This window comes from Polychytrium aggregatum, assembly GCF_025602895.1.
Source record: "Polychytrium aggregatum strain JEL109 chromosome Unknown BJ171scaffold_41, whole genome shotgun sequence".
Lineage (NCBI taxonomy): Eukaryota > Fungi > Chytridiomycota > Chytridiomycetes > Polychytriales > Polychytrium > Polychytrium aggregatum.
In genome coordinates this window covers 185,967-210,572 of record NW_026516243.1, presented here as the reverse complement: position 1 = coordinate 210,572, position 24,606 = coordinate 185,967, and the positions used below count along the sequence as shown (strand labels likewise).

The 24,606-nt window shown below is 56.1% G+C and overlaps 10 protein-coding genes across 10 annotated transcripts; 6 read left to right on the top strand and 4 right to left on the bottom strand.

Moving 5' to 3' along the window:
* Positions 1-83: 83 nt before the first annotated feature.
* On the bottom strand, positions 84-3,330 carry BJ171DRAFT_518863 (thioredoxin-like protein). The gene is made up of 12 exons (XM_053112293.1): positions 3,241-3,330; positions 3,065-3,133; positions 2,858-2,947; positions 2,664-2,742; positions 2,217-2,484; positions 1,934-2,028; positions 1,771-1,860; positions 1,491-1,578; positions 1,272-1,353; positions 1,039-1,128; positions 688-831; positions 84-548 (listed from the first exon to the last, which is right to left on the bottom strand). Exons 1-12 carry the CDS (start codon positions 3,289-3,291, stop codon positions 384-386), a joined length of 1,311 nt encoding a protein of 436 aa, XP_052963337.1. The 5' UTR covers positions 3,292-3,330; the 3' UTR covers positions 84-383.
* A 167-nt stretch (positions 3,331-3,497) lies between these two features.
* On the top strand, positions 3,498-4,954 carry BJ171DRAFT_518862 (chromatin associated protein KTI12). The gene is made up of 3 exons (XM_053112292.1): positions 3,498-3,883; positions 4,061-4,221; positions 4,386-4,954. The coding sequence occupies exons 1-3, from the start codon at positions 3,646-3,648 to the stop codon at positions 4,935-4,937; spliced, it is 951 nt and encodes a 316-aa protein (XP_052963336.1). The 5' UTR covers positions 3,498-3,645; the 3' UTR covers positions 4,938-4,954.
* Positions 4,955-5,459: 505 nt separating this feature from the next.
* Positions 5,460-7,003, top strand: BJ171DRAFT_518858 (jumonji domain-containing 5). Its single transcript, XM_053112291.1, has 3 exons — positions 5,460-6,426; positions 6,550-6,648; positions 6,824-7,003. The coding sequence occupies exons 1-3, from the start codon at positions 5,467-5,469 to the stop codon at positions 6,884-6,886; spliced, it is 1,122 nt and encodes a 373-aa protein (XP_052963335.1). The 5' UTR covers positions 5,460-5,466; the 3' UTR covers positions 6,887-7,003.
* A 350-nt stretch (positions 7,004-7,353) lies between these two features.
* On the top strand, positions 7,354-10,589 carry BJ171DRAFT_216551 (beta-lactamase/transpeptidase-like protein). Its single transcript, XM_053106435.1, has 4 exons — positions 7,354-7,800; positions 7,892-8,660; positions 8,801-10,144; positions 10,473-10,589. The coding sequence occupies exons 1-3, from the start codon at positions 7,504-7,506 to the stop codon at positions 10,132-10,134; spliced, it is 2,400 nt and encodes a 799-aa protein (XP_052963334.1). The 5' UTR covers positions 7,354-7,503; the 3' UTR covers positions 10,135-10,144; positions 10,473-10,589.
* Positions 10,590-11,473: 884 nt separating this feature from the next.
* On the top strand, positions 11,474-12,123 carry BJ171DRAFT_518856 (Sel1 domain-containing protein). Its single transcript, XM_053112290.1, has one exon. It carries the CDS (start codon positions 11,654-11,656, stop codon positions 11,963-11,965), a length of 312 nt encoding a protein of 103 aa, XP_052963333.1. The 5' UTR covers positions 11,474-11,653; the 3' UTR covers positions 11,966-12,123.
* A 527-nt stretch (positions 12,124-12,650) lies between these two features.
* On the bottom strand, positions 12,651-14,892 carry BJ171DRAFT_216541 (uncharacterized protein). The gene is made up of 2 exons (XM_053106434.1): positions 14,545-14,892; positions 12,651-14,411 (listed from the first exon to the last, which is right to left on the bottom strand). Exons 1-2 carry the CDS (start codon positions 14,801-14,803, stop codon positions 12,733-12,735), a joined length of 1,938 nt encoding a protein of 645 aa, XP_052963332.1. The 5' UTR covers positions 14,804-14,892; the 3' UTR covers positions 12,651-12,732.
* Positions 14,893-15,393: 501 nt separating this feature from the next.
* Positions 15,394-17,810, top strand: BJ171DRAFT_216523 (uncharacterized protein). The gene is made up of 3 exons (XM_053106433.1): positions 15,394-15,570; positions 15,734-15,991; positions 16,221-17,810. Exons 1-3 carry the CDS (start codon positions 15,528-15,530, stop codon positions 17,690-17,692), a joined length of 1,773 nt encoding a protein of 590 aa, XP_052963331.1. The 5' UTR covers positions 15,394-15,527; the 3' UTR covers positions 17,693-17,810.
* A 432-nt stretch (positions 17,811-18,242) lies between these two features.
* Positions 18,243-19,221, bottom strand: BJ171DRAFT_216508 (uncharacterized protein). Its single transcript, XM_053106432.1, has one exon. It carries the CDS (start codon positions 19,041-19,043, stop codon positions 18,282-18,284), a length of 762 nt encoding a protein of 253 aa, XP_052963330.1. The 5' UTR covers positions 19,044-19,221; the 3' UTR covers positions 18,243-18,281.
* Positions 19,222-19,357: 136 nt separating this feature from the next.
* Positions 19,358-21,695, top strand: BJ171DRAFT_518849 (Arb2 domain-containing protein). The gene is made up of 7 exons (XM_053112289.1): positions 19,358-19,520; positions 19,694-19,762; positions 19,928-20,039; positions 20,253-20,358; positions 20,470-20,728; positions 20,925-21,031; positions 21,134-21,695. The coding sequence occupies exons 1-7, from the start codon at positions 19,433-19,435 to the stop codon at positions 21,422-21,424; spliced, it is 1,032 nt and encodes a 343-aa protein (XP_052963329.1). The 5' UTR covers positions 19,358-19,432; the 3' UTR covers positions 21,425-21,695.
* Positions 21,696-22,008: 313 nt separating this feature from the next.
* BJ171DRAFT_216474 (uncharacterized protein) lies at positions 22,009-23,964 on the bottom strand. Its single transcript, XM_053106431.1, has 5 exons — positions 23,515-23,964; positions 23,135-23,302; positions 22,998-23,054; positions 22,613-22,771; positions 22,009-22,390 (listed from the first exon to the last, which is right to left on the bottom strand). The coding sequence occupies exons 1-5, from the start codon at positions 23,831-23,833 to the stop codon at positions 22,131-22,133; spliced, it is 963 nt and encodes a 320-aa protein (XP_052963328.1). The 5' UTR covers positions 23,834-23,964; the 3' UTR covers positions 22,009-22,130.
* Between the last annotated feature and the right edge of the window lie 642 nt (positions 23,965-24,606).

The window sequence follows — 24,606 nt, the reverse complement described above, 5'->3', positions numbered from 1 at the left end:
CCATCATTCATAGCCTGAGAGACGTTGCCTGTGCCCAAGAGCACCATTCACCGCTGGCACTCCGAGACCAGTGTGCAAGTCGATTGTGGAGACCGGAGAGCGACCGGCGGTCTTCACTCGGAGGCGGCCAAAGCGATCTGGTGTATTTCTTATGGCATAGTTGGATGCATGCCATCACAGACTATGCTGGCATATGGGTTGTGGGCAAGTGTCCCATTTCCGCCCGAGTAAAGTGTAGTGTGTTCATTTCGCTGCCTGGTCCGGTAAGGGGGAGGAGGGTAGTTTCGGGCGAGATCTCCTCCTTCAAACCAACCACCATGAATCCAATCCCTCAGATCGTGCGGCTCGCCCAAGAACGGCGCATGTGGCAGCTGCTTGGGCTTCTACTTTTCCTCGACAGCGACGCTGCCGTTGGGGGTCAGCTGGGCCTCGGCCAGGGTCATATCCATGTCCTCCAGTACCCGTCGCGGGAATGTGCTGGCGATAATGAAGGTGCTGTCTTCGGGAATGGGCTCCAGGTTTTGGATCGATACAAAGTCGTAGAGCAGCTGGATCGGAGGCAGAGAACGACAGCATATGCACCAGACAAATGGGCATGACACCAGGAGCGGTGGTCAGTGGGTCGAATGGCTGTGGAGACATAATGAGTGCAACGCAGCGGGTCTATGGTCGCTCACGCCGACATACCTGGACCTTGTCTGTGGGAAGGAAGCGCCTGATAAGACGCTCGCCATTGGGCAAGCGCATGCTGATCTTGGCGACATCTCTGCCGCTGCCCTCTGGCTCGGAAGGAAAGTTTTCCCGGAGCGTCTGGATCCTGCGCCGCTTTTCCTAACGAGTCCAGCCGGATGTGTTGCAGATGACGGGGATCAAAGCGAAACGCTCGAGCTTCAGCGATGAACGATACCGCATACGACACCGCATACGACACCGCATACGACACCGCATACGACACCGCATGTGATACTGGATACGATACTGCATACGATGGCGAACACGATGTCGCGCGCGATCCCGCATACGAAGCCCACTACTCACCTCGATCATTTCCTGCTTCCGCCTTGCCTCGCGCTCCTGTTCCTCCAGTTCTCTGCGCTGTCGCTCGCGCTCTTCTCTGGCTCTTTGCTCCTGTTTGCGAGAGGCAAGTTAGGGGGTCGGCTTTTGGGCTGTCGTACGTCAGTCGGCATCATACGCCATACGCGGCCACCGTTGTCCAGAGTCCAGCGCGGGCAGTGTATCGGGGTCTCTGCCTAATCAGTGCGGTGCTTTACCTTTTCGCGGTCAGCGCGCAGAGATGCCTCATAGGCAGAGTCCTGATGCGCACGAATCGACCGGGACTGCTCGCGTCGCTCCCTGGATGGATAAGTGGAGCGGATGTTCCCGAGCGGCCGCCGACGAACATGGCAAATCAGAAAGGAACACGGTGTCTCGCAAAGGCTGCTGCTACTGCTGCACGACGATTGAGGGAGAGCATTTGATCTGCAACGTACCTTTCCATCCGCGCGGCAGCCAGCTGGGCGTCCAGCCGACCCAGGTGTCGCTCCAGAATACGGATGATCTCGTCCGACGTCGTCAGTCCTAAGGGGGAGGCAAGGTTCGAGTGGTTAGCAGATGCGTGAGCAACTCCTGTTGATCCATGGGAGGCCACAAAGGCCCTGAAGTTCAGGCGACAATCCCGCAGGCAGCGGGGTCGTCGCCTTGGACACTGCACGACTTGCTGTTGCCGATGGCTTGTTTTGCGCTGACGATTGAGCGTCCGCGGGCCCTTACCCTCCACTCGATCCACAACAACCATTTGGGTTCCTTGCAGCGCAATCAGGGCCAGAAATGGATATGTCGTGGCCGATAGAACGTTGCTCACTGTCCAGGAACGGCACGGTTAGCACGCTGATGGCAAGCGCACCTCCAGACCGCTTCTTGCAAGCAGACGCACCTTGGAATGCCTCGGATTCGCGAATATCTCCGGCCCAGAAAATAAAGCGCCGGCTGGTGAGAAACTCGGTCATGACATCAGAGGAGAGTACTTGTCTGCGGCGGTGCGAGCGAGGTGTATAGATGTGTCCGGTCATGCACAACCGGACGACGGGATGTGGATCAGCGGGACACAGGACAGTCAGCGGGAAGCGGTGCATCGCCAGAGCGGGTCGCATGGAGCCGCCCTTGTTGGCAGAGGATGCAGATGAAGCAGATATCTAGGCCATTGACGGCGGCCTTACCGGTTGAAAGCCTCGGTGTCGTCGTGTTCCTCGGAATGCAAGAGGACCAACAGGTACCGCAGCTCCCGCTTGGCCGTTTCGAGTGCCTGGGTGTACGTTCCCTGGAAAAACGGCGGATGCACCGAGCCGTACTTTTGCTCAAAGTTGAGCAGGAAGCGGGCCGAGGCTGCCTGTGGGTCGTTGTTGTTGGGTGCGGCTCGCCGAGACGAACCTAGCCTCCCAGGAGTTCCGGGATAGAGGAACGAGAGCAGGAACGAGAACAGGGAGACTGATGGTAAGGAGGAAAAAAAGAGACACGAAGGGGATTTCGTTCAAAATCAGCGACTGCAGGATCCTCTGCTTGGCCCACGACCCCTCGGCCGAGCAGGGTTCTCGATGTCGGCCACGGATGGATCCTATGAAAGCTCCTTCCATCCCACAGGAAGGAGCAGCCAGCCCGAGACATACCGATAAACACAGTGACCGAGTAGAGCAGCTGGAAGCCATACTTGATGGGAGCCGTCACCACTCCGAACAGCGACCATTGCTGCACGCAACCGCAGCCGGAGTCGTGATAATGATCAGCAACCGAATCGAATCTCCTCCAAGCGATGCTGCAGGGGCTGGCTATGGAGCGCGGCCGCAAGAAGCAGGACACTCACGCCTCGGTCGCGCTGGGGGGACGATCGTGAAGATGTTTGAGCATTCGCTTCCGAAGGCGAGTCATTTGGTTCCGAAAAGTCGAGAAGACCCTGCATTTGTACCAGCGTTAGCGGCTGGATCAGAGCCATCATTGACAGGGCACATCCCGCCGCCGACATCGTGCTCTGAGGGTGCCATTGGACAATGTGAATGGCATGGTCTCCCACCTCGATCCTCCAGTTGTTGCCTTCCAGGAGAGTGGCCGCCTCATTTGGATCTTGAATCCCGGTGAGCGACTGGTGGAGAGCGGCGGCATGCCGACATTGGCACCATTGGACGCAGAGCAAGGACCAGATGATCAGTGGGAGAGCCGCGTGGTCGACCGAGCGCATGCGCCGCGCACCTGGAACTCGCCGAGGACTTGCTTCTGGTGATCGGACAGGTTTTCGATCATGGCGTGTGTTGGGACGGGGTGGCTGCTGGTCGATCTCGGTGCAAGGAGACACGTCTGTGGAGCGCAGACGGGGAGGTGCGGATGGACGACCTGGCGGTCATGTGGATGTCACGCGACATGCGCCACGGCCAGTCCAGCGAGACGCGAGTCGGGCTCGCTCGCTCCTCGCTTGCTTCTCGCCCGTTGTTCATATCACTCGCAATTCCTCCTAGTCGATTGTCCGAGTCGATCATCCAAGTCGATCATCCAAGTCGATCATCCAAGTCGATCATCCAAGTCGATCGTCCAAGTCGATCATCCAAGTCGATCGTCCAAGTCTCCCAACACCCTGCATCGGCAGCAACGACTCACGCCATGCCTCTGGTCATCTTCTGCGGCTATCCGTCGAGCGGAAAGACAACAAGGGCGCTCGAGCTGCAAAGCTATCTCGAGCGCTTCCTGGCCGATCTTGCCGCCAATGACGGTGTGCTGCCCGAGCAGTTCCAGACACCGGCGCATCCCAAGCGCAACACCGAGATCCCCAAGATGCGGCCCAAGGTGCTGCTGTTCAACGACAATAGCTTTGGGCTCGTGCGGAACGAGGCCTACCAGTGTGGGTATTGCAGCCCGTCGCTGTCAGTGCAGGCACATCCTGGACGATCCATCATGGAGAGCGGCAAGGGTGTGCGGCCGAGGCTCTGCTGCACGGGCAAATCAACGCACTATCTCAATGAATGCGGTCCCGGCGATGCCCTGATGTCGTCTGCTAACAGCTCAGTCGCTCCATCAGCCGCCACAGAGGAGAAAAAGACACGCGGCGCTCTCATGTCGGCGATCGAGCGCCACTTGACCAAGGAGGACATTGTGATCTGCGATGGCATGAACTACATCAAGGGCTTCCGATACCAGCTCTATTGTGTCGCGCGGGCACTGGGCACCCCGCATTGCGCCGTAAGTGCAGCATGGCCTCGGACGGATTCTCGAGGCATTCGCCGGGCAAATGAAAGTGGGGTCGGTGGGCCGATCGAGTTGCAGCCCTCCATCGGCTACATAGGCCCATCCTGCGGTTTCGATGCTGACCGACAGTGCTGCCGAATCAATTGGATTCCGAACAGGTCCATTGTGCCGTCTCCAAGGAGCAGGCCGACAGCTGGAACAACGCCCGCGAAGCCGATTCCTACGATCCAGCGCTCTTCGAAGATCTGTGCAGTCGGTTCGAAGAGCCCGATGCCCGCAACCGATGGGACGCCCCGCTGTTCACAGTGCTGGCCTCGGATAGCTTCACCGAGCGCTTCGGCCCCGACATCATCGACGCTGTTGTGCTGCGACGACCGCCCCAGCCGAATCTGTCGACGGTCGTCAAACCATCGACCGAGACCAACTACCTGTACGAGATGGACAAGACCACCCAGGAGATCGTCAATGCCCTGCTGGAGGCGCAGAAAGGCGGCTGGTTCGGCGGGGATGTGGTGGTGCCCAAGACCAAGGTCAAGGTCCACATCTCCAGCAAGGGAGTCACTCTCTCGGAGCTGCGGCGGCTGCGACGACAGTTTCAGGGCCTCAACAAGATGCACACCCAGCTGGATATGGAGAAGGTGGCCGAGGGATTTGCAAACTATCTGAATACAATGTTCTCGGAGGCGAGTGGGGCTCCCCGCTCCGCTTGAACATGCCATCATGCTCATGTGTCCGCTCCCAGGCGCATCTGGCCCAGATCGCCATGCTTTTGCCTCATCTCGCCCGCCCGCACACCCTCTCGCCGCACTCACATCCATCGGCCTGCAGGCATGCCCGCGGACTGGGCTGCCAAACTCGATTCGGCTGCCGAACACCTCGAGGAGATCATCTCCGGCTTTCATGGTGGGCACCATCGATAGCATCCGCCCATCAGCAGCATTCACCTCCCACCCAGGGACTGTCTTGTCGCTCTGCCCGCCGACATGAGATCGGAGCTGTTTCCAACCGTTTGCATCGTTTGGCATCGTTCGCATAGACTCGCCACACATCGACACCCTCCACAGGGGCATCTCTGTCCTGAAGCTCGACAAGCCTGCCGAGGAGGATGTGTCCGGCGCCATCTTCGACACAACCGAGATGCTTTCGAAAGCCCACAACAGTCTCGTCCATCATCCATCGTCTTCACCAGAACATCGCCGCCTGAGGGAACTGTACGTGCTGGCTTCGTCCGTCAAGGCCATGCTAGTTCTGAAGCAAAGCCTTTGCCGCGGCTCCACCTCTATCCCAGACCCAGACCCAGACCCAGGCAACGCTGTTGACTGTCAGCTCGAGGCCCTCAGGGTGCTAGACGTTGCTCATATCATCTCCGGCGCCCCGATACTCAAGGGCTTTCTCGCGGAATGGATTACGATTCTCTCCAGCGATTGTCAAGACACTGGTCGTCTCCCCGATCCAACCCGCACTGTCCTCCCTGGTGGAGCTGCAGCACCGACCCCGGATACCGACACATCCTTCGATGCACCCCATATCCGCTTTTCTGCAGCCGAATTTTCGACTCCTCCAAGTCTGCACTGGTTCTCCGGCCACCTGTCGAATCCCTTGCCGACGCCCTTCGTTGTCCGCGGAGCTGCTTCGTTCTGGCCGGCGCTTTCCTCGAGGCCCTGGTCCAACCTCGGCTATCTGCGTCGGGCCGTCGGCAACAATCGCACAGTCCCGGTTGAGATCGGCCGCAGCTACACCGATCCATCGTGGCGGCCGGAGCTCATGCGCTTTGGTGAGTTTGTCGATCAGTACGTCCTCGGCTCGGACGACGAATCGGCATTGGGATCGCCGTCGGGATCAGCGAGTCCTGCAGCCAGAGAGATCGGGTATATGGCACAGCACAATCTGCTCGAGCAGTTCCCCGCACTTGCCAACGACATTGCCATTCCGGACTACTGCTTTGTCGAAGCCGCCGCCGACAGCGAGGCAGACTCGGATCTGGCTGAGGACAGCGACAGCGACAGCGGCATCGACAGCCACGTTACCATCAACGCATGGTTTGGTCCTCGCGATACTCGCTCGCCTCTGCACACCGATCCGAAAAACAACATATTCGTGCAGGTTGTGGGCATCAAATACCTCCGACTGTATTCGCCCAACGAGTCGCCCTCGCTCTACGCATTCGGCGAAGCCAGCAAAATGTCGAACACGAGCCAAGTAAGCATCGTTGGCTGCGGTGGTGTGTGCGATTCGGCCGATTGCTGATCGTCAGAATGTGCCTCCTCATGCGTGGCCTGCCATCCACGGTCTTGTCGCAATGGCACTGCACTTGTGTCTCAGGTGGATATCGAGAGCCCAGATCTTGGTGCCCATCCCCTGTTTGCCAATGCCGAATACGTCGAATGCATCGTTGGTCCTGGCGATCTGCTTTTTATTCCGGTAAGCGTACATGCGTCTAAGTCGGCTTTCCCAGGCAGGAGGCCCCTCACTTCATATCCCATCTGATTTCCATTCAATTTCCGTTCGGTTTCCCACTCGGCTCCCGTCCGCTTGCGATTCGATGATTGTCGATGTGTTCGCGTCGGGCAATCTACTGCTCGGCCTCTGTCCTTAGCATGGATGGTGGCATTACGTCCGGTCGCTGACGAGGAGCTTCAGCCTCAGCTTTTGGTTCTGATGATGACCGTACGAATGAGCCTCTGCTGCCACCATCGGCTGTGGTCTGGGTGGGCGGCGTGCTGGTGCATGGTGAGAAACGAGAGTTTAGTACTGCCAATAGAGCCGATACCGCATTCTCTCTCTGCCCCCGGTCGACTGCAGACGACGCACTCACCTTCCCTGGATACGTGTGCAGCATCGTGGGCCTGTGCTTCTGCCCGAGACGACCCAGCAGACGACCGCCAGATTCACGGCGATGAACAGTGCTACGACCGTGATGGCCAAGCACTCCGAAGCGTGCAGGAGCTCAATGATTGATAGTGATAGCCTGCTGCCGACGGGAGGCTCTTTGCGGATCCAAGTGCACCTCGCCAAGCAGTTGCGCTGTGTCGTTCGGGCCTCGGCGGCCTGGAACAACAGCCTCCGTGGACCCTGGAGCTCCAAGGGCGCGAGCGGAGGAGAACGATCCCCGGCGGCAGCGGGCGAGGCGGGACGGTTGCGGGAAGCAAGTGGGATGGCCGTCTTGGGTCTGGCCCTCGACCCGAGTGCAGTCTTTCTCGTCTTCATCGCCCTGCTTCGACAGCTTGACGATCAAGCAGGCTCTGGCGGCCCTCAAAGACAATCTCCAAGTACTGCATGGATCCACATCCGACCCGCTCCCGACCCGCTCTCGCCGAGCACCTGGCCGCCCTGGTGCCAGATGCCCTGTCGGCTTTTGGTGTTAAAGGATGTGCCGTTGCTGTTGTCGAGCGAACGGATGGCAAGTCTCCGGCCCTGACGCTGTGCAAAGGCTACGGCTCCCAAGACGACCCCTCAGGCAGCTGTGCTCCGCTCCCGGTCGACGAATACATTTCAACCTTTGACATTGGGTGTCTGACGGACTCGTTCGTGACCGTTGCGCTGGCCCGCCTGCTCGAGAGCAGTGGCGAAGAGGTAAGATCCGCCCAATATGCATGAGATTGCACGATCGATGCTGCCGAAGCGCTTGCGCTGATCTGTGCTGACTTGTGCCTTTGCCATCCAGTTTGATCTGCCGGTGCAGGCCTGGTCTCCGCATTCCCGGCTCCCAGTTCGATCCAGCACCATGACAGGGCTCACCCTCGGCCAGCTTGCATCCAACAGCTGCGGGCTGCCCCAGCACCACCCGCTCCGCATTGCAATGCTCCGAAGGAGTGTAGATGAGGTCGTTGCTTCGCTGGATCGTGTGCCTGTGGTCGGGCATCTGCCCCATACATTCCCACGCCGTTCGGATATTGGCATGCTGCTGCTTCAGAAGCTTGCCGGACATCAGTACCATGGCAAGGGGATCGAGTGCTTGGTGCACGAGCAGGTACTGTCCCTTCTGGGGCTCCACCACACCACCCCAAGCATCAAGATATCCAGGCCCGATGCAAAGCGAGGATCGATCCCGGCGCTAGCGATAGAGAAGCCTCTGCATGCCCCGGAGCCCGAGACCGATGCAGCCGGATCGGCCGCCGGTGCCAGCACGCCTGCTGGGTTTCTCCGGTCGCCACACTTTGATTCGCTCTCGAGCACCGCCATGGACATGGGCCAGTGGCTCTTGTTCCTGATCAATGGCGGAAAGCTGAATGACGATGCGTGGCTGATAAGCAGCTCGATCCTGCAGCAGTTCTGGAGCCCGATGCGGGTGATTCCTCGCGACGAAGCTATCGACTTTCCAGAATGGAAGGGAGCCGCCGTGGGACTGGGCTGGGAGACCTGTGTCTACCGAGGACTGGATCGGGTGGGCATCCGAAGCGGGAGAGCATGCATGGCCATCTTTCCGAATGAAGGTAAGATCCAGATTCACGGGCAGAGCGCTGTTCCTTTGCATAGGCAGTGCTGGTCGATTGGACAGGCCGAGTATCGTTACTTTACTGGCACTGACGAATACCAACCCCGCGGACGAATATATGCACATGGACGATCGCAGGATGCGGTGTGATTGTCCTTTCGACGAGCCCGTCGATGATGGCACTGGCACTCTGCAACCAAGTCGTCGACTGGATCATCGACGGGGACATGTCTACTCCGTGGATAGAGCGGCTCAAGGATGTGCAAAGGGCCAAGCTCGCCAAGGCGGCAACGCTGGAGCACTACCTTGAACCGCAGCCGATTCTGACACCCGGGGCATCAGGCAGCTCGTTGCGGCTGATCCGTCCGCTGGTCGACTACATTGGCTTCTACCAAAACACCGAGTTTTGCCACGGAGTCTCCGTCTTCCTCAATCCCGAGGGCAATCTCGAGTTCCATTGGGGCCCGGGTCTGCACGGCTTTCTCGAGCACCATGTGCACGACATCTTTATACTTTCCATTCCAGACGACACTGACGAGAACAGAGACTGGAAGTGGAATGAGCTCTCGCAGTCTCGGCTGCTGGTGACTTTTGTTCCAGGATACAGCGGCGCTGTCCAAGCCATGTACGTGCGCTGGAACGATACCGTCGAGGAAACCAAGTATCCGCGAATGAGCCCGGCAATATCCCGAAGCCGCATCGGTAGCTTTCCAAACATTGTTCCCCAGGTTCTGACTGGATTTCAAGCGCGACGCTCGGTCCCTCATTTGTCGAAGCTGGAGGAAGTAGCTGAGGCAGAGAATCGGCGAGCTACAGCAACCACGACTCCAGAGGCACCGGCTGCTGTTCCAAGTACTGCAGTGCATGATTCCGCGTTCACTGTCTCTGCTATGGCCGTTCATGGAGCTACCGATTCTGCCGCAACTCACCCAGAAGTGCCAGGCTCCAATGCCTCGAAGGAAACTCTCGAGAGCCGAGCTGTCAAGTCTCCCTCGAGACCACCCCCGCCTCCTCCACAACAACAATCGGCTCGGTCTTTGGCTGCCACTGGAATTACGGTGGACACAGCGATGCCTGGGAGCCATCGGAGCAGCGCAGCCGCTCGTCCAAGCACTGCAAGCACTGCAAGTCAAGCGGAGCATATCCGCAACAGCGCCAATTCAAGCGGCCAGAACGCCAGCCTAAGTGAAGCGCAGGTGTCCGATCCCTGCTCGCGAACATCTGTTGAAGGCGTCATTCACTCGGTCGATGCCACCACACGAGAGGCAGAATCAGAGGGCCGCCGCTTCAGTTCCCCCATCCGGCGACTTCAGGAAACCAGCAAGCCAAGCTTTGCAAGCCAGCCATCCAGTCCGCTTGGCAATGAAGTCATGGACGGCCCAGAACGCACAGCCACACCGCCACGTTCTGCCACCTCCCCGACTCGACGACCGCTTCCGGCAGTTCCAGCGGATTCGACACCAAGAGAATGAAAGTGTAATGGTAATAAACCAGCGGGCTGTGGGGAGTGGCTACTCCTTGGAACCGGGCCAACTCAATCGATCGATGGAGGTATCTTCTCGGTGGAATGTAATGGTCAACAATATACTCTCTGTGCTCGCCATTCGGCCGCAGTGGGTACGGGCAATTGCTGTCTGAGAATACGACTCTGAGAGATTGAATCCGTTGAGATTGACTTTCTGCCAAACACATGCCTGTAGCGGATGCAGCATGAGTATACCTGCAGAATGTCGAGCTGATTGGCACAGCGATATTTGGAGCTCCCATGAGTGGCACCCCAGCATTCATTGCCTCCGAAATCATCACGCAGAATGGCCCGAATCACAATGTCGAGCCCTCCAATGTTTACGCCTACGCCATGCTGCTGTGCTTGGTTCTCAAGGATTGCGGTCCCTTATGGCCCTCGAGCGACAACGAACCGATCAGCGCATTTGAAGTTCTCCAGCGAGCTGTCACTAACGACCGTCCCACTCGGTTCGATGGTATACCTGAGAACATATGGGCGCTTATCGAGCGCTGTTGGCATCAGCAACCCGAGCAACGTCCGAAGTTTGTCAAAATCGAAACAAACCTCCGAGAGTTTCGCCACTCTGGCGCCAGTCACGCAGACTCAACCACACAACCCACCCCTGAGACCTTGCCCAAGAAGCGCCCCCGAGCTGACGAAAGTTACAAATACCCAAAGCTCGTCTGTATCGACCTCGACCCTGAAGGGAGCTGCTTTCGGAAGAAAAATATGAAGCCGCGATGAACGACTGGCAAGCCGTCTCCGACATCTCGTCGGATCCTGTCATGAAGCCCATCAGTACATTGATGATGGGCTGGTGCTACTACCATGGATTCGGAGTCGATCCAGATATCCCCAAAGGCTATAAACTCATTATCGAGTCGAAAACAGATGACTTCAACTTGGGGGTTGGATCAATTGATCCAAGCATACCAGTCAAATCAACTTCGGAAGCCGCGAAGGAATTCTTCAAATTATGCGATGCCAGATCCGCTTATCTTTGGCCTTGTAAGCATCTGGCAACGGTATGTCGTTTCAACGGATTGGGTACCCGCCACAACCAACGCAGGACATTTGACGATTTCCGATATTTGGCAAAGAAGAAACACGCCGTAAGCCAGCAAATGCTTGGCTGGATGCATTATCTCGGCCGGGGCACCGTGCGAGACGAGTCGAGAGGCATCAAGCTCATCCGAGAGAACCAGTCGGATGAGTTCAAGCTTGATGAGGATCAGTGCTTTGTGGTTGGCAAATGGTCTTTACCAAACACCCCCGCTGCGCGCATGTTCTTCAATCTCTGCCACCTTGGATCGGACCGTGAATGGCTCTGTCGACATCTTGCCTCTCTCTGCCATGTCAGGGGATTCGGTACCACTCAAAACTGGAAGAAGGCAGCGGAAACCTTTGAACAACTCGCCAACGAAGGCCACAGCGATAGCCAGGTCTGGCTTGGAGGCTGCTTCTACATAGGCAAGGGGAAGTCGATGAACAGACTTGAAGCTTTCCAGTGGTATAGTAAAGCAGCGAGCCAGGGTAACTCGTACGGATTGTATGGGATTGGTTATTTGTTGCACCGGGGAGAGGGGGTTACCGAGGATAAAGCCCAAGCAGTCGAGTGGCTTCGTCAGTCGGCTGAGTTGGGCAATCGATACGGCCAATATTATCTCGGCTCGTGCTACAAGAATGGCGATGGTGTCCCCAAGATCAACACAGCCGTCTACTGGTATCGAAAGGCAGCAAATCAGGGTGACCAAGAGGCCATCAATTGTCTCAAGTCCCTCGGCAAGTGGCCCTGATCCCCGAGCTCCTCCCGATTGATACATCCCAAGGGTAGGGTCGCACCTCTAAACATGCAACCCGAGCGTCCAAGCTTGCAAGGTGGCTCCAATAAGGCCGCAATCGCCGAGTGGTGTTGTACTTGACATTCAATACATTCAAGACATCCAATACGTCCAATATACAAACAGTGCTGTACCATTAACACTGATCGATTCATTGTGTGGGCCATCACCGCGGTGTCAAGTGCATTGACAGTATAGTCTGATAGTTCCTTTCGCCCAATCCACTCGTGTCCAGGGATCGTCATATTCCCCACTCGATCTCTGTCCAATTCCAATGGCCCAATTGTGTCCTCTTCATTCGACCACCCTGACAGGGTTGCCTTCTGTCTGTCGCAGGACTTCACATGTCTCTCCCTCTCACTTTCACACTTCCTCCCTCTGATCTACCGATTTACAATGTCCATTCGTTTTTCCGACTCTGACAATACCTCTGACTCCGAACCTGATACCCGCCCCTAATCCTGATCCCGTGCCCGACATCGAACCAGATGACGGTGGTATACTGATCGATTTCAGCTCGATCATTTAATGGCTTTGTTTGCCTGGATGACAGCTTCATTGCCCATGCCCCCTGGACACCGTCTGGTCACATCATTAATGGCCAATATATCGACACTATCGGATGATCCAAGTCGAGCGGGTGATTGCTGGCTTAGTATCGGTGCTCCAGGCTTCACACGCCGATCTGACAAAAGATTCCGCCTTGAAGTAAGCCGTGTCGTTTATCTGTAATGCAGAGTCGTCTCGAAGGTTGGTGGCTTGATGTCGAGCTTGATAGTGTGTTCCGAGATATAGTCGCCAATATATCGAAGCTGCGACAGCTCGTCAATGAGATTGATCAGCTCTTCAATACTTTCGATTGTTGTGGCCACAGCCTGCTTCATCTCCAAGAGTAGCTTTCGTTGTTCTTCGTACTCGGTCTTCTGCCGCAGAAGATATGTTCGATTGTCCTCGGGTGTTGTTTCCCCAGCAACACTGCTGGGAATCAAAGAGCCCTCTTGCGAGGTAATCAGCTCGTCCATGTATTTGAGAAACGCATCGTTATACGAAATGATACCGCCTTTCTCGATTGTCACCGCGATCTTGGCTAGCAATTGACGGATGTGAGCAGCTTCAGACGAAAGATCGTCTTTGGACTTGGCAAACGATTTCTTGATGAGATCGATTCGCTTTGTACTGTTTTGTTCGCTCTTGATCAGCTTCATTTGTTCATCATTGAACACGCACTTCTGCACGTACGTGTAGTTTACTGTGCATTTTTGGTGCCACATGAACCAATGACCGCATTCCTTGCAATATCCCCAACTGTTCATTGATGGGTACCAGAAAATCAAGCTCGATGGTAGCTCGCCAGGAAGGAGTTCATCCAACGATGGCTCGGCCGATGGGCTGTGCACTTGGGCTCCAGCTCTGGAGCTCGGCTCTGGCTGGGTTGCATTTCCCGCATCCTGAGACTGTTGACTGGCTTGAGCGTCCGCCTTTTTCTTGATAAGCTTCATCAAATGGTTGTGGCAATCCGTCTTGTACCGGATTGATGTTGTCCCATCTTCATTGATGATGTACCTGTAACAACCTGCAACAGTGCAGACAAGCTGGGGTCGCTCGCAAGTCTCCCTCTTGACCGGAGTGTAGATGGTGTACTCGAGGATTTTGTCCATGTTGCCGATCTTTCCTTTGCTCATCTGCTCCGCAACCTTCTCCATACCTTGAAGATTTCCGCTGACATTTGCCAGCGCCTGCAGCCAGACTTTATAGTTACGGTTCACAAGCTGGCGACAATTGTAGAGTATCACAGTCAGCTTTGTTTCGTGGGTTGTTTTGTTCGATATTTGTTCCAATAGCTTGTATACAGTTGATCTAGCGAGCTTCCAAGACTCCTCGATTCCCTTCCGATATCTATCTTCATAGACAATATCTCCCTTTGCCAGCAGATATCGATACGATTCGTTATCGATTACGAAAGTATTTGAGCGGCTCATTGGAATCTCCACCGAATCTTGCTGCTCCAGTTCTTTTAAATATGATTTCAACGTGAGGAAACCTTCGCCAAGCTTGCCATTGGTGAGTTTGGAGTGCGTGAAGATGAAGTACATATTTTTCAAACAGTCACGGTGAAGGTTGCCGATGAGCTCCTGGATGCAGTAGCGGAACCAAGTGTTCAATTTGACACTATCGGACCTGAGGAGGATCAGCACCGCATGGATCTCGGGATAGTTTGCAATGTAATTGATGGTGTGGTCGACATTCTGCTTGTCCTGAGAAAAGCCTCGAGTGTCGCCCATGCCTGGAGTGTCGATGATGCGGATTTCGACAGATTGATCGCCATTATCGTGGATGAAGCGATAGGTGCAGGCGCTGCGTGTTGAAGATTGACCTAGTTTCAAACCCTCGTTCTCTCGTGCTTCATCAACAATCGGACCATGACACCGCGACGTTAGAAATCAACCTGAGGGAGGCTGAGGCTGTGACAGCGCCAGTTTCCTCTCCGAATATCAGTGGATGTGACTTTTGGTGATGATTCTCTCGATACTTACCTCGGTTTTCATCTTCGACATTCAAGCGTTTCTCAGTGATCTCGACCCATTCGTCAACGCCTTTGTCTTGCCAGAACTTGGTTGGTATGAGAGAAATCACGTTGTTGCCACTTGCAGCCAAATTGAGGGTCTCATAGGTCAGATAGTTGGCGATGGCGTTGATGAATGTCGACTTGCCCACACCAGTCTCGCCCAGGAGTAGGATGTTGATGACTTTGCTGGCGCCAGTCGGCTTCCCGGCGGAGGAGGTATATGACATTCTCGAGATCGAGGTTGAGTCAACAGGCGACAAGGGTCACGTATCAACCTGGATGTGCCAGTAAGGTGCTTGGGATGGCTCTGGGGGACACTGGGATCGCATCTTATTTATCAGGGGCCCAAAGGACCGACGTCACCGCTGCAGTCTCCCTCCGGGACCAACCGGAATTGAAATGGTATCAGGGACCCAATTGGATATTCCCCTCTGGATATGGCGTCACCGACTGGCGAGCTTGGGGGAGAGTATTTTCTTGGATACCCACGACTGCGTGCAGCCGGTGGCTGACAGATGGGTATCTGGCAGCAAGCCAGCATGACCACCCGCAGCCCCAAACCAAAGCACGCTGGGAGCACAACCCCATTTTCTCGCCAACACGTGGCCTATGGTTTCCAAATGAGGAGCCAGCCAGATGCCATGTGATGTTACAATCGCGACGGCCATCCCAAACTAAGGCTCGGCCAAGGTTTTCGGGATCCCTGGCGCCGATCCGGTGGCGCAATATTATGGGTTGCGCCCTGTTCGTGCAGGACCCCCTTGGCTGATACCCTTCCCGACGAAGCATGCCGCTTGTCCAGATCGCATACGGTAGCATAGCCAGGGACGGACAATCAGCCCCTCCGATACGTGGAGGGCAAGATTCTGGGGCAGTGGGCGAGACACCGTAGATATACCAACTCCAACTCGCTCCCCTCCTCAGCCAGAGCCAGCCATCGCATTCTTCGGCATGACTACCAATATGCCAAGCAGAGAAGACCAAGACATCACGGGTAAGTGCTGCCAGCAGATGCAGTGAGGGCGACTGCAGCTTGATTTCCAGAGTTGAGCACGCCCCCTTTCCCCAGTGCCGACTCATTCCGTTAGATCCGTGAGTGCTCGCACCCGATGCTTACTCTGCAACATTCCTGGATGATGCCCGACTCTACTCGTCAGGTCGCTCAGAGCAGACCCAATCGCCTCCAGACTCAAACAAACCCATCACCATCCTGGTCTTGGGCGAGACTGGTGTGGGCAAGTCGACGCTCATCAACGCCATCGCCAACTATCTGACCTACGAGAGCCTGGAGCAAGCCTCTGCATCAGGGGGACCCGTCAACCTTGTTCCTGCTCAATTTTCACTCGTCGATCCGGATACCTTCGAAGTTGTTGATGTTAAATCCACGACCCTGCATTTGAGCAGCCCAGCACAGAGTAAGCCCATCAAACAAGCGAGTGTCGCAATCTACATCTGTGTTGTCATTGACAGAGTCCCACAGAAGCGGGCCTGTCAGGAACTCTGCTTATGCAATCTTATCTGGAACAGACGTTGATCCCGTCGGCGTTGATCAGGGCTCAATGTATGGCTGGTCACCACACACCATGAACTGGATAAATGCTGACACTTGCTCTTCACTGTCCATCGCTCTGTACGTCACCACAGACATCAGCGACAACGAAAAGTATGTCGAGGGTCAGTCCACGACCCAGTTCCCTCAGTCGTATCTTTTCGACTTTGAGAATGACGATGAACATCGGGTCAAGATACGGGTGATCGACACCCCAGGCATGGGCGACACGAGAGGAATCGCCCAGGACAAGAAGAACATGACCAACATTGTTGATCATATCACCCGCATCGGCGAAATCCACGGAATCGTCATGATAGTTCCGGCCTCCCAGCGCAAGTTGACGGTTTGGCTGAGATTCTGCGTCTTGGAGCTCCTGCAGTACTTTGACCGAGAGGTGGTTGAAAACCTCGTCTTTGTCTTCACCAAGGCACGCTCGACGTTCTTCCAGATGGGCGAGACCAAGACGGCTCTGCAGAGTCTGTTTGCGCAGATCGAGACACAGTCTGGTGTCAAGATACCAATCGATGACCACAATTCATTCTTGGTTGACAACGAGAGCTATCGATACCTTCTGGCCGAGCGTCAGATGATCGAAACTGATGAAAACATCCAATTGTTGCAATATTCATGGAGAAAGTCATCGGTGGCCGTCCGTCAACTCATGAAGCGGGTCCAAGATATGAAACCGCACGATCTTCGACCGACTGCCAGGATGAGAAAGCTGCGTTCGTGCCTTCAACAGCTGACACCAAAGCTCCTTGAGTTTCACCGAATGAAGGCTGAGTTGCAAGCGGAAATCGACCAGCTCGACATCAAGATTCAACAGATAAGCAAGAAGGGTGCAAAAATTGCTGACACAAGCCGAGATATCTATGTGCCGAGCTACTACCCAAACGGGACAGAGATCTGCGCCCATCCTGATTGTATCACTGAAGTTCAAGTCAATGGTATTCGTCATCGAATTAGCCAACCCACCAAAGCATTTCTTGAAAATGTCAATAATTCCCAGTTCTCTGATGGAGCCCATCCGAGTTGTGGACACCCGAGTTCTTATCGCGAAACTGTCAAATTTGTTGTTGATGTCAAGAAACCAAAGACCACGACAATCGGACAGGTCATTATTGGTGGGATAACATATCAATTGCTCTCGGCAGCTGAGGAGTTGAGGCGACTCCGGGAAGATTTAACTCGACTCACTGCCTCTGAGACCGAAGTGATCAAAGAAGTGGCGGCCTGCAGTGTCTATATCCGCAAGCACTCCGTGGTGATCAGAAACGAGACATTCTTGGACAACGCCGACTTTGAAGAGATCAAGCTGCAAGCATACAATCACGAAGTCGTGGACGAGCAGAAGCTGGAGATATTAGATGTTATGAAGGCTCGCTACGACTCAGTGAGAATGATGCTCGAAGGCGATCAATCCAACAGCGTAGAAGCAGAGAAGCTTGAGGAAATCTTGGTTTGCATCGAGTCGAAATATTGGCAGAGCGCCGAGTCGGAGATGCAGGCTGAAGACTTGGAATGGGTCCCACCCACCATCGACTCGCAAATGTCTATCCAGTAGAATGGCACTCCTTGGGAGATGCTGAGCTGACGATGTTCACTGTCACCAATGGGACATCTGCGATGGCTGTCGGACAGTGAAACGATCACCACGAGCGAGTCAAATCGCAGAATACATCGATAAATGCACCTGATCGTGATTCGATAGAGATCGTGCTTAACCGGATCACGGCTCCAGCGATGGGTGGCATCTCGGTCTGGCTCGGACTCAGATCTGCAATCCGCCGGATGGTAGCATGGTATATGATGGAACACGAAACACTTGGCTGTGCGGGCATCCTGCGGCTTCAGTACTTTGCGAGGTGTCTCTTGTCGACTGGCGAATTGGTTGCTCGCGATGCCATAGTTCAGTCTTGATACCGGCTAACTTGGTCTGCTTGCAGATCTTACCACCTGCTGCTCGCTCCAATTCTCGCACCGACCCAGCCATCGACTCGCTTGACAAGCATGTCTGCAACTCTGGTACATCAATTCAAGCGACTTCAAGGGAGTCTGTCAGAAACGCCAATTGAAATCGTGCTGTATGACCCGAGCCGATTATCGTCGTGATGGATGGCCGATCGGGAGTGTATGAAGGCATTGAATCTGGTTCAGTCAGCACTAGCGAAGACACAAACCCGCCGATGCTGGCCAAGTCGGTCAAGGCGATTCGTCCAGTCCCTCGAGGATGTCAAGAACCTCTGGACGACCTGACTCGGTAGACTGGCCGATATCGGTGGCGACAGCAAGGGCTCCACTGTCGAGGAGGGTACTTGCAGCATTGATTTAGTCGTGACTGATGCAACCGTCATGGAGATATGCCACCCAAGAAGGGAGGGATCGTGTTGCTGCCGTCCTGGTTGATGGCATCGATGAGAGGGTTGTTGGGGAGGCCGAGCTGCTTCCAGATATCGATCACTTGGTTGTACTAGGCGAGCTGTATGCTGCAGGATTGGAGTGCGGATCGGTGTCGGCGAGGCCAGGGAGGCTGAGAGACAAGCAAGGATAGCGAGCAACAGGAAGGGACAGAACCAGCCAAGATAAACGCAGGACTCGAGGCTCCCCTGGTCGGCGGGGACCAGGGGCGATTCCCGCGCGATGTGCGAGGGACGGCTTTGTTGGGAAACGTCAAGTTGGGCCAGCAAGGGGATCGATGATGCTGCCCGGATATACTTTGGTGGGATATACCTTGGTGGGATATACCTTGGTGGGAGCAGGTGGTGGATGAAAGCGAGAGCCAGGTCGGCCATAACCCATTGGCGATGCTGGCAGCCACTCTCCGGCCGAGCATGGCCGTTCCTGAAAACATGCCTCGATGCAAGGGCACAGCATCCCGGCCAGTCCAGAGCCAGACCCGGAACCAGCGAGCACATCCATCAACGACCAGCAGCCAGCAGCCAACAACATGGTGAGCTGAATGGCCGATGCACAGACAGCATCATGGCCTTGTACCTCGAGCTGCTCGAGTGTGTCGATATCCTTTGGATAGTTCCGCCCCTCGAATCACCGATATCCTTCAACCAGTCGATATCCTCCAATCGGTCGAAATGCTGATGTCCAAACCCACCAAGTCCACTGGCAGAACCGAGGTCTCTGAAAAACGGCATGGTGGCTGGCATACCCTATACTCCTCACATCCCGATGGAGCCGCGATCCGATTCGCAGCTGGCTCCGATCTCGGGGTTGCCGCTGTTCTCCTGCCCCATCGCACGCTTCCCTGAACTTGCTCCTCCCCGCTCTCGTCCCAGCGACTCTCGGACCAATGACGGACGCCTCGAGCCCACCCCGGACCCTGAGCGGCTTTGGCTATCACTTCAACGACGCCGGCGAGCTCCGCAATATCAAAACAGGTGCAAAATCCCCTCCTTCCCGCCTTCAGGACATCGATCGTTGAGCCGCCGCCGAGAGATCTTCGCCAATTTGTTCAATATTCTCCATCCGTTCCCAACACTCCATCCGTTCCCAACACTCCATCCGTTCCCAACACTCCATCTGTTCCCAATACTCCATTCGCTTCCCAAAGGACGGCCGTTCGAATTCAACATCTCCAACAACCCAGCGCGCAACCAGGAACACTATGAGGCGGTTGGCGGTGCGTTGACTCTTGCTCTGGTATCTAGGAGGTCATCGCTGGACGCAGATCCAAACCAATCCAGCAGGAGGATAGCCCTTGGGCGCCTCGTCACCTCGAGGGTCGGATGAACTCTGGAGAGCGTTTCTCATCCAGCAACATCGCTTCCACCTGCCTACCCACCAGATGCCGTTGCGGCCTATATCGAGGAGCAGCTCGTGGAGACCCTTGGACTCTTGCGCAAGATCGTTCCCGTGGATGCGACCCCAAACGAGCCAACCAGCAAGATATTCATGAGGTTCGAGATATGCTCGGGATGGAGTGAAGCTCGGGCAAGAGCGATGCGACGAGGCCCTGGCTTTGGCAAAATCACATCCGGCCAGATCGATGTTGTCCAAAGGAATCATCTACCTGCGAGCCGCCTGCTTTCCTTCCATCATCCGTACTATATGCGCACACAACCTCCATCCTCATGCACAGAGTTCTGCCGGTGATTGCCTTCCCTCATCAGCCCAAACGCCCTGACGGCCGCAGGGAAGTTGCTCGTTCTGATTCCTGGTATCAACATCCGGGTCGGTCAGTGGGCACGCAAGATCGTCATGAACGACAACATCAATGTGGGTAGCAATCAGAATGCACATCTGCCTGTCGCATTTTCGACTGGCTGTCGTGGACGCTTATCCTAACGGCGTTTGTGCTGCTATTCCCTCCTGCTGCTGATGTCGCAGAAAGGGTCGGTTTTTGACTATGTCCGGCAGGGGCAGTCCGAAGGCTACGAGATCATGGTTCTCAACAATAACGAAAATATCGGCCGAGCACTGCCCGGCACCAAGCGCCGACCCATCCGGGGCAGCGAGAGCCCCGAACGGCACGTCGAATATGTCTTTGACTCGCTGATCAAGGGTGCAAGGGCTGCTCAGATCTTTGTGGTTGCTCATTCGTTTGGAGGCCACTGCATCGCGAGACTGGTGTCGAGTCACCAAGGAGGTGAGTGTCGCCAGCAGCTTGCCCATGAAACGGGATGCAGCGCATGAGAGTTGAACCAGCTTTGGGCATGAGATCTAACGGATCAACTCGTTGTCGGACATGTCATGGCTTCTCAAACTTTGGCTTCGTCTCGAAACGATTGGTTCGGTGGATACTGCCTCAATGTCGACTCAATCCTGCCTCAACTTGTACCCAGCAAACAACATCCGAGCAAGAATCAGTGCCATTGCCTTTACTGATTCGGTGCATTCGCTGCGATCCTTCGAATCGCACAGTCCGGATTTCAGCCGCTGGTTCCAAAGCGTAAGTGGTCAACCTCGCCCATGGGACTCCAATGCCGAGAGTGCATCTGGATGGATGGTGTCGCTCACTGCCGAGCCATGCTAATCTCGACTTGCGATGCAGCATGCCCGGAACTGGGTCCGGTCCTCACGACCGCTCGACACACCGATTGCCCCGGCCTCGCTCATGGCCCAGTGTCCCTGCGTCTCGGCTGGCCACGAGGATCATGGATACACCACGGTCACAGCCATCGACTCGGTGTTTGAGTTCTTCGCGGCCAAGGACTCGACGGGCAAGCGCAAGCAAGAAGCTGTCGCCTCGGATGAGTCGGATCACCACAACGACGCAGACAATGACGATAGGCGCCCGGCGCCGTTGAGTCGCTCGGGTTCTGAGAAGCGACACAAGGAGTGAGCCGCCGTAGCTGTGCCTGAATGGATCCAAATGAACTTGGGCTGATGAGGAGCCCATGTCTCTCGCTGGCGAATCTTTATGAGCGATGGAGTGTGGTTCGCCAACTCCATCCTTGGGACGGATGATCCTCGGGAGCGACGGATATGGATGTTCCCTTCCGCGATGAGAGCGACAAACACTAAAAGCCCCATGTCACTTTGTGAGATAGAGAAACGCAGGATGTTCTGGTTCACCTTTGTGTGGGATATAAATATATAGATGAAAACAACAACAGCAGCAACAACAAAATAGAAGCATGAGGTGGTGGAATAGACGGTGCAGGGCGGACGATACACGAGGGGAGCGGAAAGGGCAGCAGCGGGTCTATGCGATTTTGGGAAGCTGGGCCGAAGTTCCGGAAGGTCAAATGAACTACCGAAAGGACAGCCTGCGGCATCATTGGCCCGCAGCGTGTCTCGAATGACAGCCCTGAGAGAACGAGGCAATCAGGCGCGAGCGCCGACAAGCCAAAGAGGTGGTGCAGGTGGTGAGACGCCAGGTTGGCTGGCTGGGGATAGAACCTATTCAAAACATCGACTCGTGATCCGGCAACCATGGTGACATCCCTGGAAGATGCGGAGGGGCAGCACAGTCCATTCCAGTCGAGCAGAGAACAAAAGACATCGGGGCAGGAGGCCTGCATCGACGACAGCGGGTGGTGCTGGACTCAGACCAGGGTAGATGTTGTGCTGAGCTGAATCCGCGGCAGATTAGGGGTCACCAGCGACAGCCACTCGTCCGTGGTCCGGCCCATGAGCAGGCCGACCAGAATGACGGTCATGTTGTCGCTGCCGACCAGGCCCTTGGTTTGCGAAAGACACCGATCCAGAAGGTCGTCTGCTGCCTTGACCAAGTCGCCGTTGTGGATGGCAAGCCGCTCGCGGACGAAGGCGACAGCCATGTCATTGGACACCACGTCCCAAATGCCTGCGATTGGGGGACGATCCAGCTGCGTCAGCGTACTGGCAAGCCGAGCCAGAGCATCGATGGCATTGATGGCACTGACGACCAGGGCATGCAATCCCAGACCGAGTGGGCTGTGCCTGTGCGTCACGATGACCATGGAGCCACGGTGGGCGGGACACGAGACAGGGCCACGGGGCCGAGTGGGTTGGATACAGCCGCGGGCGAGGGAAAGGTGGCACTCACCATCCGAAGCCAAGATGATGAACTCGTCGTCGAGAGTCAGTTGGCAGTCGCAGACATCCGGATTGGCGGTGATGATGAACTCTTCCGGGTTGCCGTGGAGGTCGCCGTGGTACACCTTGTAGTCAAAGTCGCCAAAGGCTCTGGATATGGCCGTTCGTCCTGGATCGACGGAATGGGCCGGGGGTCACAGGGACGACAGAGCGCACAAGGTTAGAATGCGGGCCGGCTGGGCCGGGATGCGAGATCCCCCGTCGCCATACTGCTTGGAGAGAGCGTGATTGGAGCCAGGGAAACGAAGCTGCCGATAAAGTCAAGGCAAAAGGGAAGGAGGGATCGGATGCACGCCCGAGAGCACATGCGAGTATTCTCTCTGCGGACCACCTACCGTTCACCCGGCCGTTCTTGACATATCCGCCGGCGTTGTGGATGCGGTCGATTTCACCTGCTCGCATAGGATGGGCGACCGGTCAGCATGTGTCGTCGATGACAGGGCTGGCTCTGGGCAGCAATCCAAAGACTCACCTTTGCTACCGGGCTTGTGGTCGAGCGACAGCGCTACGGCCTCGCCCTTCCGGCACAGGACTGCCCGACAGTCACCAATGTTTGCACAGTATGCGTGGTAGTCCTTGGTGATGAGCAGGACGTTGGATGTGCTTCCGGGACCGCCAGGGATAAGCATCTTGCCTTCTGCTAAGCCGTGGGGGGGGGTAAACGGTGACAAGCAAGTGGTTTGCCGATCGAGAGGAGTGCAGCCAAGATGAGTCAGCGCAGGTTGCAGACGATCGTCTGGACGACGAAGAGCAGGTCGATGGCACCCGATGGCACCGAGGAGTGCGTGCAATGCACGCCATCGAGAGGAAATGCAGAGCTCAGGCACAAGCGGATGGATAAAGAGGACGCACCATTCTTGAGCCACTCGTCAAAGTCGAGAAAGGACGATTTGAGGGCGGCCGAGAACTGGCCTTGTCGGAACATGGTCGAGCCAGAGACGAGTCGGTGGAGCTGCTCGTGGGCATATTTGGCGACCTTGTACCCGCCGTGTCCATCGTAGACGCCAAAGTACGATGTGCTGTTGCCAATGTCGAGCAGGGCGGTGTTGTAGTCCTCCATGTTCTTTCGCCATCCCTGCATGGCCGAGGCGGCAAAGATGAAGTCTGCGTTTTGACCCGAGGTCGAGACCTTGGAGGTGGTCGGGTGCAAGTTGGAGGACGACTGGCCCATGGTGGATCGCACAGTGCAGCGGCAGGATGGGAGGTGGTTGGAGTGGAGGCAACTCGGCAGCGACTCGACAGAGGAGAGGATGCAGTCGGCGCCGTGGATCGGAAGTGGGCGATGGGCAGACCCGGATGGAAGACGACGACGGTGCGGGACGCAGGGACAGGAACGGACGTATTTGAAGCCGGGCAGGAGGTCTTGTCGCCACGGGACACGGGCGGCAAGGGGTGCTGCGCAGGACTGTTCCTGTGGGCTGTTGTGCTGCTGTTGTTGTGCTGTTGTTGTGCTGTGCTGTGTGGCTCCATTGTCTCAACCGCGTTCCCCCCACCGCGGCTGCCACCGGTCACGGGGCTATTCATGCTGAATCGTTTTGCCGCTCCAACAAGGGTCCGCAGCAGCCACCGGACCCAGGCGCCTCGTGATTGGGCCGTGGGCGGCGCGGGCAGTCGGCGCGCATCAGCCCCGGGCGCACGACACGCGCAATGTCGCACACGGCTTGGCGCGTCCCGGAGGCACTCGTGGCACCAACCGCGGGTTGCCGAGTGGGCGCTGTGCTGTCCATCCGCTTCAGCGAGAGTGGATTTCCAATCAACGGCGACCAACTCTGAGCAGCACGATCGCAGCGAAACAGGGCAGAGTTGTCCCTGAGCGCCCCTCGCTTCGATCCTGCCTGTTGCCTGGGGTGCCGCTTGAGATGCTGTGTGCATTCGGCCCTTGGACAGTTCCATGACTTCTCGACATCAAGACAGCGCCAGGTCGAACGAGTCGCTCGAGATACT